The sequence below is a fragment of the Oncorhynchus kisutch genome, linkage group LG3 (assembly GCF_002021735.2).
Source record: "Oncorhynchus kisutch isolate 150728-3 linkage group LG3, Okis_V2, whole genome shotgun sequence".
NCBI classification, from domain to species: domain Eukaryota; kingdom Metazoa; phylum Chordata; class Actinopteri; order Salmoniformes; family Salmonidae; genus Oncorhynchus; species Oncorhynchus kisutch.
The window spans coordinates 73,689,191-73,703,058 of NC_034176.2; the positions used below are offsets into that span (position 1 = coordinate 73,689,191).

Below are 13,868 nucleotides of genomic sequence, written 5' to 3' on the forward strand. Positions count from 1 at the left end.
TCTGTGAAAAATGAACAGCCGTCTCAGCGTCACTCTGAGCCAGCCAGCGCACTGGAGGAAAACAAAATCAAACCACTGTTCTGTTCTCAGACCGCAGCCATTTGTCCATCAGCACATTCAATAGGTGAATAGATTCTCCCTTCTTTTCCTGTGGGAGGAGAGAGTTTACCCCTTCAAAAACAATGATTTCAAGTCTCAGGGAGGGAATATGTTGCAAAAAAGTTACAGCTCAGAGCACTCATGGAGAAAAAAATGCATCTTGAGGAAAACACAGAGAGAAACGGCAGAGAGAGAAGTCTTTCAGAGAATGCCCGCTGCATTGGCCGTATGGCTGGGCGTTTTCACCAAGCAGCAAGACCACTGAATCACTGAAGGGTATCTACTCCACTCCCTGGGACAGAACAGAAGGTTCCATTCAGTCCTACTCAGCGCTGTGTAAACGTTAGCTCTGCCAAAACAGAAATGTGTATTTTCCTGCAAAAGCCACTCTTATCTGCCACAGAGGGAGTCGTTGTTGGCATTATAGAATACATGTTAGTTGTTAAGGTTGCAACCAGCCACTAGATGAGATGACAACAAAGCTCAGTGAAGCTAGGCTGAAGTCGTGTTCAACACCCCCTTTTAACTACAGCATAACGATTAATAGACTAAATGTACAAGCTCCACAACTACACTGGAATAGTAAACAATGGAATTACTTAGCACTACAAAATAGCTGCTTTGTAGTAACATGAGTAACAACAATTAATAACACCTGACTTGTTACACATAAGAAAATCCCTGTTATGTCAATAGGTAATGTAGTTAGGCTGTTATTACTATGTTCTTACACTATTGTTATTACACTTGCTGTGCAAGGTATGGAGATGGTGATCAGGACTGTGATTTTATAATGAAAAGGATCCCCAGTAGCTCTCGGGACAACATTCCCCCAACCCTCACCTCACCTCACCTCACAAAACACCCAAGGACTTGAGGCAAAGGGCTACCTCAGGCGTCAGCAGCCAGTTCTGACTGATCAGTGGCAGGGCTGCTGTGGCCGGGCCACAACACTGTTTGACCAATCAGTGGTCAGCTGGCTCCATGGACAAAATGGGCCTAATCACTCAGTTAATGCTCCAGTTAGCCTTACGCCGCCTCAGCCTCCCACGATACCAAACACACAAAATATTATGACAACACAAAATGTAATGTGAAGGTAATATTCTTAAACTTGAAAAATGTATGCTAGTTTTTGCACTACTCTCAGTAAAACCCATGCTTCAAATAAACTCAAATTATCCCCAGTGTAAACACATTATCACAGGGAAAATATTTATTAGGTACATCAACTAGAACAGGTGATGAGATGTTTTTGTCTAGCAATAAAATGAGAGGTGTTATGATTGAAAATGTTTCCAAATCTCCATGGCTTGACCTGTGTTGTGCCAATGAACATGTGCTCAGCTATAATGAGGTTAGTGACCCAGCTGAAGATGAAGTAACCCAGTGAAGCCCATCAATTGACTTATCTTTCACACATGTATGGACCACAGGGCACCAGAGTTCAAGTTCATAACCATGAGGGTTATTATCAGACCACCAAACACATGGAACGTGGAGGATCTAGTCTGGCCCTTTTACATTTTTACCTGACTAATTCATTTGACTTTGTGTAAGAATAGCCTAATTCTTATTGAGACATGTTTAGGGAGCTGTCATAAGTTTACAAGTAGTCTAAAAAAAGATATGCCAAGATCAATCAAAATATTGTTTCATTTCATTTTTTGTTTTTCTACTTTAAAGCTTTATTCTCACTTCATTGCACTCTCATACTGTTCCTTATAATCAACAGTGTTCATAGGAGGAGTTACACTTACCAAAGTATTCTTTTTTCATGTGCATTTCTAACTCCTTCTCCAGCTCCAAGGTGAGTGCTTCCAGACTCCTTTCTGCTTGGCTTGGGCCACTTTCCCGGCATGGGGTCACCTGGTAAGGTAGTTTAAACCTCTGCCCCGAGGCTGGAGTTTTCATATGGAGCCCATAAGAAGATGATGGTGATCCAGCGGTCACCTCTGTGTTCATCCCTGCCTGGGTTGACTGTTGTGGTGCATGCTGTGGCAGGGCCTCTGGCATCCCAGAGAGCGCTTGGAGATGGATACGACTATGAACACCGTTGGTATCACCACAATCTTGTGTTAGTATGTCCTCCTGCAAACCTGTCCCCAGCATTGAGGACCTGGGTGAAGGCAGTTGGAGATCTGGGTAGGTGCTCATAGATCCCCTGGAGCTCCGGGAACTTCTGGAACTGTGACTGGAGATACTGGACCGGGGACTAACGACGCAGTTAGCTATTGTCCCGGGTCTTGCACACCCTTCCTGGCTGCAGATGCTTGACCGGGGACTGGCCACCGGCATGCCATGCAAAACTGCACCCTCCAGATCATGGTTCCCCACAGGCATGTAACGCGAATCTGAATAGCTAGAGCGTGGACTGGTGGTACAAGAATACTGGCTCGCTGTGCTGGACCTGGGGCTGATGTGCCTTTGGTCGTAGCCCATACTGATGCCGCTGGTGCGGTTACTGCTGGGCTTACTGCAGCAGTCATAGCTGTTCAGACTGGCCCTTGGGCTGGAATGTTTACTTGTGTCGCTGGCTGTACTTGCATAGCTAGACCGGGGGCTGAGGGCACTGCTCCCTTCACAGTGTACCAGACTGGACCTGGGACTAGTGTACTTGTCTTGCCCGGGTACCAACAGACTCGTGCGCGGGCTACTGATGCTCGACCTCGGGCTTGCATGTTTGCTTTGCTCCTGGGAGGAGAGGGAGGATACGAAACTGGACCGCGGGCTGGTTGCATTGTATCTGCCGTCGTGGTTGGTGGTAATACAAATACTGTTGCATCTGTTGCCAGGTGAGGGTACTGGCTTGTTCAAAACCACTCCATCGTACGCGCTACCAGTGCTGTACCTATGCCCCTGCACCTCCAATGAGTACCTCCTGTGCCGCTCGGACGCGCCGCTATAACACGGCAAAGCAATTTCGGATTTGGTGCAATAGCTCTCTTCATTAGGATAAACTGTGTCTCTTTGAGGGGTGCAATAATCCACAGGAACGGCTCTGTTGCCATTCACCGGGCGCACGGGAGCCGCAGTGTACACTTTATTCCCAGACATGTAATTCTCAACGGTGTGTATCTGTTGGTGAGGCGCAGAGCTGCCATTCATTGTCGTACTTTTCTGCTCCGGTATCGTTGGAGACGAAAAATCCAAATCGGGGTTGATAACCATATCTCTCCTTGAACTGTACATTCCATCCTTGTATGCTTCATATAAGGAAAGGTCCTCCATTAATTTACTCGCCCGGAGTCCCAAATCTTCCTCATAGTGATCCATGGTTTGCTCCGGAGGCGACGAACAAGTTCAGAGAAAAAGCGCACTAGTCCACAAACCGACTACCGAGTGAGAGATAGCAGTAATTGCATTTCACTTGGAAATCATAACAAAACGCAGGCTCAATCCAGGCATCGTCGCCTGTTTGCTGAACGGCCAGTGTGCTTGGAAATCTCGGAGCAGTGCATGATCTTTTTCTTCGAAAATATAAACCCTTACAACAAAGTTTCAACGTTACGTTTGTCAACTTCAGTTTTTGTTAAGTTGAAAGGTCTTTACAGTCAATGGCGCGCTGCGCGGAGGAATTTTCCCTTGTCAGTTTTTCTCCAGTTTTCCAAAAGAGTCTCAAATGTAAATTTGAGGTTGAGAAAATATTGCAATACACCATTAACAGCCACATCTTACATATTAAAAGACACAAAGTGCGCCAAAACACGTTTTAAACACAATTTAGCGTAAGGGACTCGTTTGTGGAGAAGGAATGCGAGGAAGTGGACGGGGTGCACTCCGCCTCTCTGGAATGTGGTTAATGCTGGAGCGAAACAATGATTGCGACCAACTCAGCAAGGGGGTGCCTGAGTTTGAAAAAGAGTAGTCCCTAGAGAGTACGGCTGTATTCATCTCAGCCTTAAAAAAAAAACTGCACAAAGGACCAGTCTCACCTGGCCCAATTTCATTTGCCCTTTTCGGTTTCGGGACAGAAACAGCTTCACTGAATTTAGAATGGATTGTTTCTAGAGGATGCTGAACACAATGTATTACAGTTTAGATGCCGAATGCAGGGAAGGCTTCTCTTCTGTCCATCCGTTGATAGGGCTTTTGCCACCAAGATTATGCAGCTCTCACTTGTCGCATGACTCGCATCTATGATTTTAATTCTTGACAGAAAAATATTGCATTGTCTCAAAAACATTGATGTTTTATAAGATACAAAAAGTTTATATAATATGTGATGATTAAGCTAAGACTTGTCCCAAATGTATAATGAAGTTAGCTTATTACTTTGTGCAACTCATTAGAAACACAAATCACAGGCTGGTCAGTCATGTACTTTTATTCTATAATATGAGAACATTATCCAACTAAAATAAAATAAAAATATCCCTTATAGAACATGTTATTATAAATACCACCAAATGATTGATCCCCATTAGGATTTGGTCACAAAACAACCAGAAAGGTTAGGAATTCAGCAGCAGGCCTGATAAAAGATATCACACATTGACATCATGAAACATTTCCAAGTTACACAGTATAAAATAAACATAACATCTTATCTGTTAAACATTACAATACATTGTTCGTCATATTTCTTATTATCATCTTCAATTGAGATGTAAAAACAAAACCAAAGTAAATGTCGGGTCCCACTTTAAATGAAGTACAACTTATAAAGGGTTTTATATAGCATACATAAAGGCTTCATAAGCACTACATAAATGCGTCACAAATCATCTATAAGCGCATGTCATCAGGGCGGTTAGAGAGTTGAGCCAGTAACTGAAAGGTTTCTGGATCGAATCCCGGAGCAGACAAGGTAAAAATCGTTCTGAACAAAACAGTTAACCCATTGTTCCTTGATAGGCAGTCATTGTCAATAATAATTTGTTCTTAACTGACCTGCCTAGTTAAATAAAGCTTAAATAAAAAATACTGATTAAATGGTGTATAAACATAATTCACCCTACAGTGGGAATTATGTCACCCTTTATGACATATGCTTATAGATGATTTTTGAAGCAATTATGTAGTGTTTATGAAGTCTTTATGTATGCTTTAAAAAGCCTTTATAAAAGTTGTACTTAATTTAAAGTGGGACCAAATTTTGTTTGTACCAACAGACATCTGCACCAAAAGATGTCTCTTATACATAATCAAGTTTAGAGAATCCTTATGTAAATACTGCATTAGGCTAGTGGACTATGGTCAGGTACTTCCATGGACAGGCACAAATTAAAACAAACATTCCATTCTGGCTTTAAAAACCCTGCCAAAAACAAAATGCATTGTGTCCAACAATTGTCAATATAAGAAAAAAGTTAGCTATACTATATCTAACTAGGTATATATATTGTTGGAATTTACACAAAACACATTCATGGACATTTATTAAGGGAATATGGTCTTTATTTTGAACAGGTCTAATTCTGGTTAATAATATTATTTTTTATTTTATTACAGACTGTACATTGTAATTAATAAAAGGAGAACCAAACAATCCATCACCACTAGTATAGAACAAGTTTCAACATTTAAAATGTGCCATTGAGATTTATCACTTTATTACTGCCTGCTGATTAACTGCCAACCACTGGGAGGTATGAGAGGGCCAGAGCTACTAATAGAAGAACAACTAGCATCAGTCGCTGGAGAGTGAACCCCTAGGTTTACTCTTGAACCACTGCACAACCTCCTCCAGGTTATACTCCTAGGGCTCATAACCCAGCTTGGCCTTGGGCTTCATCATGCGTCACGACGATCTCATACACCTCTGTGCGTGTGAGCAGAGGCTGGAAGTTATAGATTGGGCCGAAGAGATGGTGAATCATCTCAGTGAGGAATGCAGCAAAGTAAATGAGAGAGAGGGCTAGACGTAATTTCGGGAAAGAGTAACTCAAATCCTCTACCAGAGGTCTGAAGAACTCAAAGTTGTTGACAGGTCTTCCGTCTGAGATGAAGTATGCCTGTCCAGCAGAGCGGTGCTGGTGCTCTGACATCAGAGCCTCTGCAGCCAGTTCGTGTGGAGACACCAGGATATCTACATGGACAAACTCTACTAAACTTCTTGGATCTCCATATACAAAACAGAATATCCCCTTCTCTATGTACCCAACGATCCTGGGCAGGTGCCTCTGCTCGCCAGGCCCGTATATACCGGCTGGATGCAGAGCACAGACCCTCAACACACCTGTCCCGTCCTTCAGCTCTGTACCACTGGCTTTCATCACGGCCATCTCAGCTACCGACTTGGTTCTGGAGTAGTGGTCAGGGTGGAGATGGAGAGGTAGGTAGGGGAGGCTTTCGTCACCACCCTCAATGTCTTGGCCTCCGAACACTAAGTTGAAGGTGCTGGTGTAGACGAGCCTGGAGACTCCAGCCTCTACACAGGCCCTGAGGACATGCTCTGTGGCCTGGACATTCACCTCTTCAATCAGCTTCCTGTTCAGCTGGTCCCTGACAGACATGCCGTAGGAGCTGTGAAAAACACAGCCCATGCCAGTGACCGCCATTCTCCACCTGAGCATATTCACGAATCTCTCCCTTCAGGAACACAATGCCCTCTGGAACCTTTAGGCTGGGTGGGCTCATATCAAACAGAATGACTTCAGCTTCCTTTTTATGTAGTGAGCAGGAAAGGCTGTAAGAAATGAAAAATAGAGTGATCCTGTTTTTAAACATTTTATTTCACCTTTATTTAACCAGGTAGGCTAGTTGAGAACAAGTTCTCATTTACAACTGCGACCTGGCCAAGATAAAGCAAAGCAGTGTGACACAAACAACAACACAGAGATACACATGGAATAAACAAGCATACAATCAATAACACAATAGAAAAAAAGAAAGTCTATATACAGTGTGTGCAAATGGCATGAGGAGGTAAGGCAATAAATAGGCCATAGTAGCAAAGTAATTACAATTTAGCAAATTAACACTGGAGTGAGATGTGCAGATGAAGATGTGCAAGTAGAAATACTGGTGTGCAAATGCTAATCTGGAATATTGGATATAGGAAAGCCTTACACATGTAGTGAGGGATATTCTAGGAATGTTCAGTTCAACACTAAAAAATGAAATAGGAAAGTCATTAGCCTACTTATGAACAGTGCTTGATTTGCACTGAAAAAGGTGCAGGTACTCATTTTGGGTGCCAATACTGTTTATATTTAGGTGCAGGAGCTCCACAATACTTTTTTAGCAAATATTCTATAAGAGGAACAGGAGCTTAAGCAGTAGAACATTTGAGGCAGTAGAACATTAATGACGCTACCATTAGTAAGTCACAACAATTTGTTGTAAGCAGGGATTCAATTGATGGGGTGATAAGGTTCTGCCACTTTGGTATGTAACACAGAATAAATAGCCTACAGTGAATAACAGCATTAGAATAACTGGTATGATAACTCCCCCTAGTGGGGTTTAGGACTACCTTTACCGAATTATTTTTACATTCACTTGGTAATGTACAAGTTCTCTTCTGTATTGATAAGATGAAGACTATGTAGAGGCAACAAATAATGTAAAATATTTATATTTTGATGGGCTTACCGGAAACCAAAGTATCCACTGCCACCGGTCATCAAAAACGTGCATATTCGCGCCTTCACCATTTCACTGAAAAGAAAACTTGAAGTTCAATATGCTTGAAATAACACCACACAGTACCATCAGCGAGACCATTAATTAAAGTATTGAATTTGTAAAAGAGACACGTGCCGAAATGTATAACAACCAACAACCTGCAACCTCATCACGTCTACTGTAGCCATACTTGTAAGATTGTGGCCTATTACTTAATAATGCTACGTTGACGTTTGGCTAGATTTGGGTCATCAACGCAACATTTGATGCAAACTAGTTTAGCTACATAAGAGTACGACAATGACAGTTGTGTAAACCTGTACTGTATCAATCAGGTCGCTGCCATATTATACTAGAATACAGGCTGTTATCCAGGCTATTGAACAGCAAACACTTTAATTTCAATTGAAAACAGGATTTTACCTTGACGTTTTAACTTAGCAACCTTATCGTTTGTCCAGCATCAATTCTTGAATGAATTAATCGGTGTGACAGGTTGTTACTATTTTACAAACAACTTCCTTGGGCGGAGCTAGTGAAATTCTTGAAGGGAACTGCGAGCGGTTCCATGATTGTCAGTGGATGGGCTACGCGAACTTCCTATTTACACTTTTGACGTAGTAGGTAACTCCTCCTCTTTATTGAGAGGGTAGAGAATGTTTTTTTAATGTTTTATTTGACCTTTATTTAACTAGGCAAGTCAGTTAAGAACAAATTCTTATTCACAATGGAAATTGGATGCAGCATACTACCCACCACTGCGACCTGTATACTCTCGTTGGCTGGCCCTCGCTTTATATTCTTCGCCAAACCCAATGGCTCCGGGTCATCTATAAGTCTTAACTTGGTAAAGCCCGCCTTATCTCAGCTCCCTGGTCACCATAGCAGCACCCACACATAGCACGCATCCAGCAGGTAAATTTCACTGGTCACTCCCAAAGCCAACTCCTACTTTGGCCACCTTTCCTTCCAGTTCTCTGCTGCCAATGACTTGAACGAATTGCAAAAATCACTGAAGCTGGAGACTCATATCTCCCTTACTAACTTTAAGCATCAGCTGTCAGAGCAGTTTACAGATCATTGCACCAGTACATAGCCCATCTGTAAATAGCCCACCCAAATACCACATCCCCATATTGTTATATTTATTTTTTTGCTCCTTTGTACCCCAGTATCTCTACTTGCACATTCATCTTCTGCACATCTATCACTCCAGTGTTTAATTGCTCAATTGTAATTATTTCGCTACTATGGCCTATTTATTGCCTTACCTCACTAATCTTACCTAATTTGCACACACTGTATGTAGACTTTTCTAATGTGTTATTGACTGTATGTTTGTTTATTCCATGTGTAACTCTGTTGTTGTTTGTGTGGCACTGCTTTGCTTTATCTTGGCCAGGTCGCAGTTGTAAATGAGAACTTGTTCTCAACTGGCCTACCTGGTTAAATAAAGGTGAAATAAAAATGTTATTATTTCTGAAATGTACAACACTTCCCATACACATCACAAGGCTCCAGTGTTTTACAAGTGAGGTCCCTTATGCAAGGCTCACTCTTGAACTTTAGTTTTGCTTTCCAGTACATGAGCAAAGTCTAGGGTGCTCTGTTTTTGTGTCATGCAAGAGCCATTCTTATCTCTTTTAATGTTCAACTGCTTTGCCCTACTTGCCCTGAAGAACTCTGATCAGCAAGCAATACTTTGAGAAGCTACTTTTTCACTGCCTTTGAAAGTAAGTAATCATCAAATGGAAATGAAATATAGCTGCCCGTGCCTCCATGTAGTATCCTTGTGTATCACAAGTTATTGTCTATTCTTTAATATTGTATCTTTCAATTCAAGGCTAATGCCTATATGGTGGTGTTTCAATTGCAAAGAGGATCTTGCTCTATGTGAAAAACAAATTGTGAATGAGACATTAGCGGATGTCAGTTTCTGTATATGTAGTCGTAAATCCTGCAAAAGCAGATCCTCATGCAGTGTCTTTGTTTTGTTAACTCTAAGGACAAAATGAATCTGGAAGAGTACTTCAAGAGGATCGGGTTCCACGGACCATTTTCTAAACCAGACCTTGAAACACTGAACCAAGTCCACAAACACCATGTGATGTCAATACCATTTGAAAACCTCAGCATTCACTGTGGTGAGAAGATCACTATGGACCATGAGTTGATTTTCAATAAGATTGTGAGGAGCAATCGGGGGGGTTGGTGTTGTGAGAATAACCTCCTCTTTGCTTGGGTACTAAAAGAGATGGGTTATAATCCAGTAACACTGGGTTCAAGAGTCTACAACAACACCATAAACCAGTTTGGGCCAACAGACTCTCACCTCATCAACAAGGTGGTCATTGATGGGACTGCTTACATTGCAGACGTGAGCTTTGGGGTATCCTCCCAAATATGGCACCCTCTTGAGCTCGTCTCCGGGAAGGACCAGCCACAATCCCCTGGTGTCTTCCGTCTCATACAAGATGGAGACCTGTGGACCTTGGAGAAGACTGGTCGAAAGCCTCTGGTTCTCAATGAGGCCTTTACCAACTCGCCTCTGGTAGACAAGAGCCCAACCAAGAAGATCTACGGCTTCACCCTGGTTCCCCGTGGGTTTGATCATTTCCTAGAGACTTCCCACTGCCTTCAGACAGATCCAAAGTCTCTATTCACCAACAAGTCCATCTGCTCACTGCAGACGGCTACAGGATTCAGAGCTCTAATTGGCTGGACCTTCAGTGAGGTCACCTACAACAACCAGGATGGTTTTGATGTTTTGGATATGAAAGACATATCTGATGATGATGTGGATAAAGTGCTGAAGGAAATGTTTAATGTGTTGTTGGCAAACAAGTTGGTTCCCATAAACAACAAAGCTGGCTACACTATTTAAGAACTTGATTGCCTGTAACATGTAATATTTAATGTGATGTAATTGTAATGTAGCCTTTGGCAAATCTAGGTGCTGCTTCATTGACCAAAGATTCCTCACAACGAGATCAGTGACATATACAAAACACATTTCGTATTTTCTCTCAATATTAAAACTTAATTTCACCAGAGCTGATTGTGCGGTTGAACACTCAATAAACATTATTTTAAACAAATATATATTCAATGGTTATTTGGTCTCTGCGACCTACTTTTAGATCATATCTGAAGAGTGGATGAGTAGGTGCTAGGGGTTGCGCCGTAACAGTTACTTGTTTAAACCAATCACCGTACATTTTCTGAAATCGTCCAATCCACGTTAAGGTTTTCGCCTGTTCCCAATTGCCCAGGAGAACTAGCTAGCACGTCCACCAGCCGGAGAGAAGAGCAATGAATTCCTTGGAACAGGCCGAAGGTAGTCAACATGGCAAGCAAATTCCATTTTTTTCTCACAAATCATGATGCATGTTATTATAAGTGAAGTTTCACTTTGAAGTAAAACACACGGTGACAAACGTGCCTTTGCAATTCACTTGAGTCGCTTGTTAGCTTGATTAGCCAGCCGCGGTGACCTAGCTAGCTAGATAGGCTAACCTTTTCTCTTAAAGGACATTAATGGGTAAATTCGTCCAAAATTCCCAACTCAAGCTAATTACATTTTTGCTGATTTCCCTACTCGGGGGTTCGACATGAACTTGTACAAAAAAATCCACACAAAGGCTTGTTAGCTACACTAATTAGCCGGCTAGCTAGCTATGCTGTAAATAGTTAGCATACCGGTAGTTGTTAGCCCCAGAAGACCACCGCTGCACGCTCACCAGAACTGTTAACCAATGCAAACGTATACTTTAGACCATTTGATTAGACCATTTGATTGATTCTATTCATAACCTGGATATCTCAGAAGGTCGTTAACTATAGGCTTGTTTTGCCTGTTCAAACTAAACATAATTCAGTCGTTTATTTACTTTTAGATTACTCCCATCGGTTCCAAACCAATCAAGCACAGCACAAAAAAGCATATTGTATGTTCCTTCTGTGTGGTTTTGATCAAGAACATCAAAAACTGCTTGTTTTTGCAGACCTGAAAGCTTTTGAGAGAAGATTGACAGAATACGTCTCTTGTTTGCAACCTGCAACCGGGAGGTGGCGAAGTAAGTATTTGTTGTTCCAACTCTGTCTAACCATAATCAATGACTACATTGCTACTGTCAAACCATAAACATTTCAAGAGTAAATGGCCTCCCAGCCTGAGTATTTTGAATTTTATTGTAAAGGATTCAGGCCTACATTATTTTGCCACTTGTTTTCAGGGGATATACATCAATATCTCACATTTGTTTCAGTGATTCTAATAGTGGTCTCAGTTTGTACGGCGACTGGAGCCTGGAACTGGTTGATAGACCCTGACACACAGAAGGTCAGTGTGTTTGTGATGTCAGCTTGATTGTGTATGTGACAAAGTAGGATACCTTTCACACAGATCAGTGTGTTTGTGATTTTAGTTTGGTTGCGTGTGTTTGCCTGTCTAATCTCTCTGTACCTCTGGCTGTCTTTCTCAGGTGTCTTTCTTCTCATCGTTGTGGAACCATCCGTTCTTCACCATCAGCTGCATCACTTTGATCGCTCTGTTCTTTGCTGGAATACACAAACGAGTCGTTGCACCATCAATGTATCCTTCCTCTTGTTTAAAGTTCCACACTTAAATTACTCAGTGGGACTATGAAGAAGGCCACCAGGTCAAAAGCTGTCATTTACAATCCAAACAGTGTCACTACTTCCTTAAATTAAAGGAGAATTTTCAGTATAGTGATGCAGGTCTTTAGATATTGTACACATGCAATTGTGTCATTCCAAACTTGAGCTGCAACGTTATATTCCATTTTGTGCAACTCAAGATGTTTCTTCTACCAGTAATGCTGTGCGGGCTATGTCTGTGTACTCTCTCGGCCTGCAAAGCTGCGTGGGGGAAACAGCGCTACTTGACCAAAATGGATTGTAACGTTGGGGATAAAGTTTGAAATTACACAATTTCATGTGTACAACATCTAAAGACCTACATCATTGTACTGAAAATAATCCATTAAGGAAGTAGTGATACTGTTTGGATGGTAAATGACAGCTTTGGACCTGGTGTCCTTAATAATCCTATACATCGCTATACTGAGAGTGTGTTTGTTTCCAAAAATATATTTTGTTCATGTCTGCCCTGATACTGCACAACAAGCAATGAGAAATCGCTATTGTGGTTGGTTTTTCTCAAAAACAAGCCAAATCACAAGAAAAGTGTCTGGACCCTTCTATAACATTCTATTTACATTTATTTTTTAAAAATGGAGGTTTACTTCAGTAATAGGACAATTCTCCCTTAACTCACTCTCTTCAAGTATTGCAGCTCGCTGTCGGACAGTTTTAGCTGAATACAACATGTCCTGCGATGATGTAAGTTGCATAATCATCTTCTTTGAGGTTAACTTAATTCATAATCAATTCAATCCAGCTGTCACATTTTTGGCCATCCCTTACATAATTTAAAAGTATGATTTTAAATTATTGCCTGTACATCTATGCATTGTATTGACTTTGATGTTTTTGTCCCTTTTACAGACGGGGAAACTAATTCTCAAACCACGGCCACACATCCAATAACCACAAACTCTTGGGGGGGGTGGGAAATAAAAGGTTCTTAATGACTATGTTGATTGCCACTAAACGACAGACTGACACAAGGACCAGAATCCTGTTTGGAGGATCTGAAACAACGTAAGAAGGAAGGAGATTGGGGAAATACTGAGGGGTGTTTATGTTGATGTGCTCCATTATGTATTAATGAAGGATTGTGAGGGGAGAGGACATCAACTGCCTTTTTAACAGCATCTCAGTCAGTGTTACGGTCGCCCTTAAAGCTGCTTCTGGGCTCACACCCCCTTTGACATAACTCATTCGCCATGAGTTCAGATGTTCATTTCTAATGATGACATGCATTTTGTTTTAGAGATCTTTCTATTTTTAAACTAATTGTTATATACCTAATAAATACTTGTGTGAAGATGTTTTCTGTGATTTACTGTAGTATATGGTTGCAACCTGTAGACGGCTATGCTTTTGCTCCAGATTGTGAATGTCTATACAACTTGTTTGAAAGTAAATCTCAATGTGTGATTTGGTCTTTACAGTTTTTATTGTATTCATACGTTTAAGCATTGTGAACACTATTCACTGAAAATTCTTTTGTGGTTTTCCAGCCATGTTAGACCGATAGTTATTTCAAAGAA

The 13,868-nt window shown here is 41.5% G+C and overlaps 3 protein-coding genes and 1 pseudogene across 5 annotated transcripts in view; 2 read left to right on the forward strand and 2 right to left on the reverse strand.

The window, feature by feature from the left end:
• Positions 1–3,952, reverse strand: part of LOC109881366 (Wilms tumor protein 1-interacting protein homolog) — a 33,486-nt gene extending 29,534 nt beyond the window's left edge. The window contains exon 1 of the mRNA XM_031814410.1: positions 1,860–3,952. Within this exon, the coding sequence (XP_031670270.1) occupies positions 1,860–3,375 (1,516 nt within the window). The 5' untranslated portion in view covers positions 3,376–3,952. The remainder of the gene's footprint in view (positions 1–1,859) is intronic.
• Positions 3,953–4,418: 466 nt separating this feature from the next.
• LOC109881654 (short-chain dehydrogenase/reductase family 42E member 1-like) lies at positions 4,419–8,236 on the reverse strand (annotated as a pseudogene).
• Positions 8,237–9,271: 1,035 nt separating this feature from the next.
• LOC109881655 (arylamine N-acetyltransferase, pineal gland isozyme NAT-10) lies at positions 9,272–10,769 on the forward strand. Its single transcript, XM_031814445.1, has 2 exons — positions 9,272–9,404; positions 9,677–10,769. The coding sequence occupies exon 2, from the start codon at positions 9,683–9,685 to the stop codon at positions 10,553–10,555; it is 873 nt and encodes a 290-aa protein (XP_031670305.1). The 5' UTR covers positions 9,272–9,404; positions 9,677–9,682; the 3' UTR covers positions 10,556–10,769.
• A 101-nt stretch (positions 10,770–10,870) lies between these two features.
• LOC109881648 (nuclear envelope phosphatase-regulatory subunit 1) lies at positions 10,871–13,646 on the forward strand. Of its 3 annotated transcripts, none has more exons than XM_031814455.1 (6): positions 10,871–11,020; positions 11,676–11,747; positions 11,940–12,013; positions 12,156–12,265; positions 12,981–13,035; positions 13,201–13,646. In XM_031814455.1, the coding sequence occupies exons 1-6, from the start codon at positions 10,984–10,986 to the stop codon at positions 13,240–13,242; spliced, it is 390 nt and encodes a 129-aa protein (XP_031670315.1). In that variant the 5' UTR covers positions 10,871–10,983; the 3' UTR covers positions 13,243–13,646. The 3 variants fall into 3 exon arrangements, with proteins under 3 accessions (XP_031670315.1, XP_031670321.1, XP_031670329.1); XM_031814461.1 differs by having other exon boundaries at positions 10,871–11,008; XM_031814469.1 differs by lacking the exon at positions 10,871–11,020 and adding an exon at positions 11,089–11,212.
• Positions 13,647–13,868: the final 222 nt, after the last annotated feature.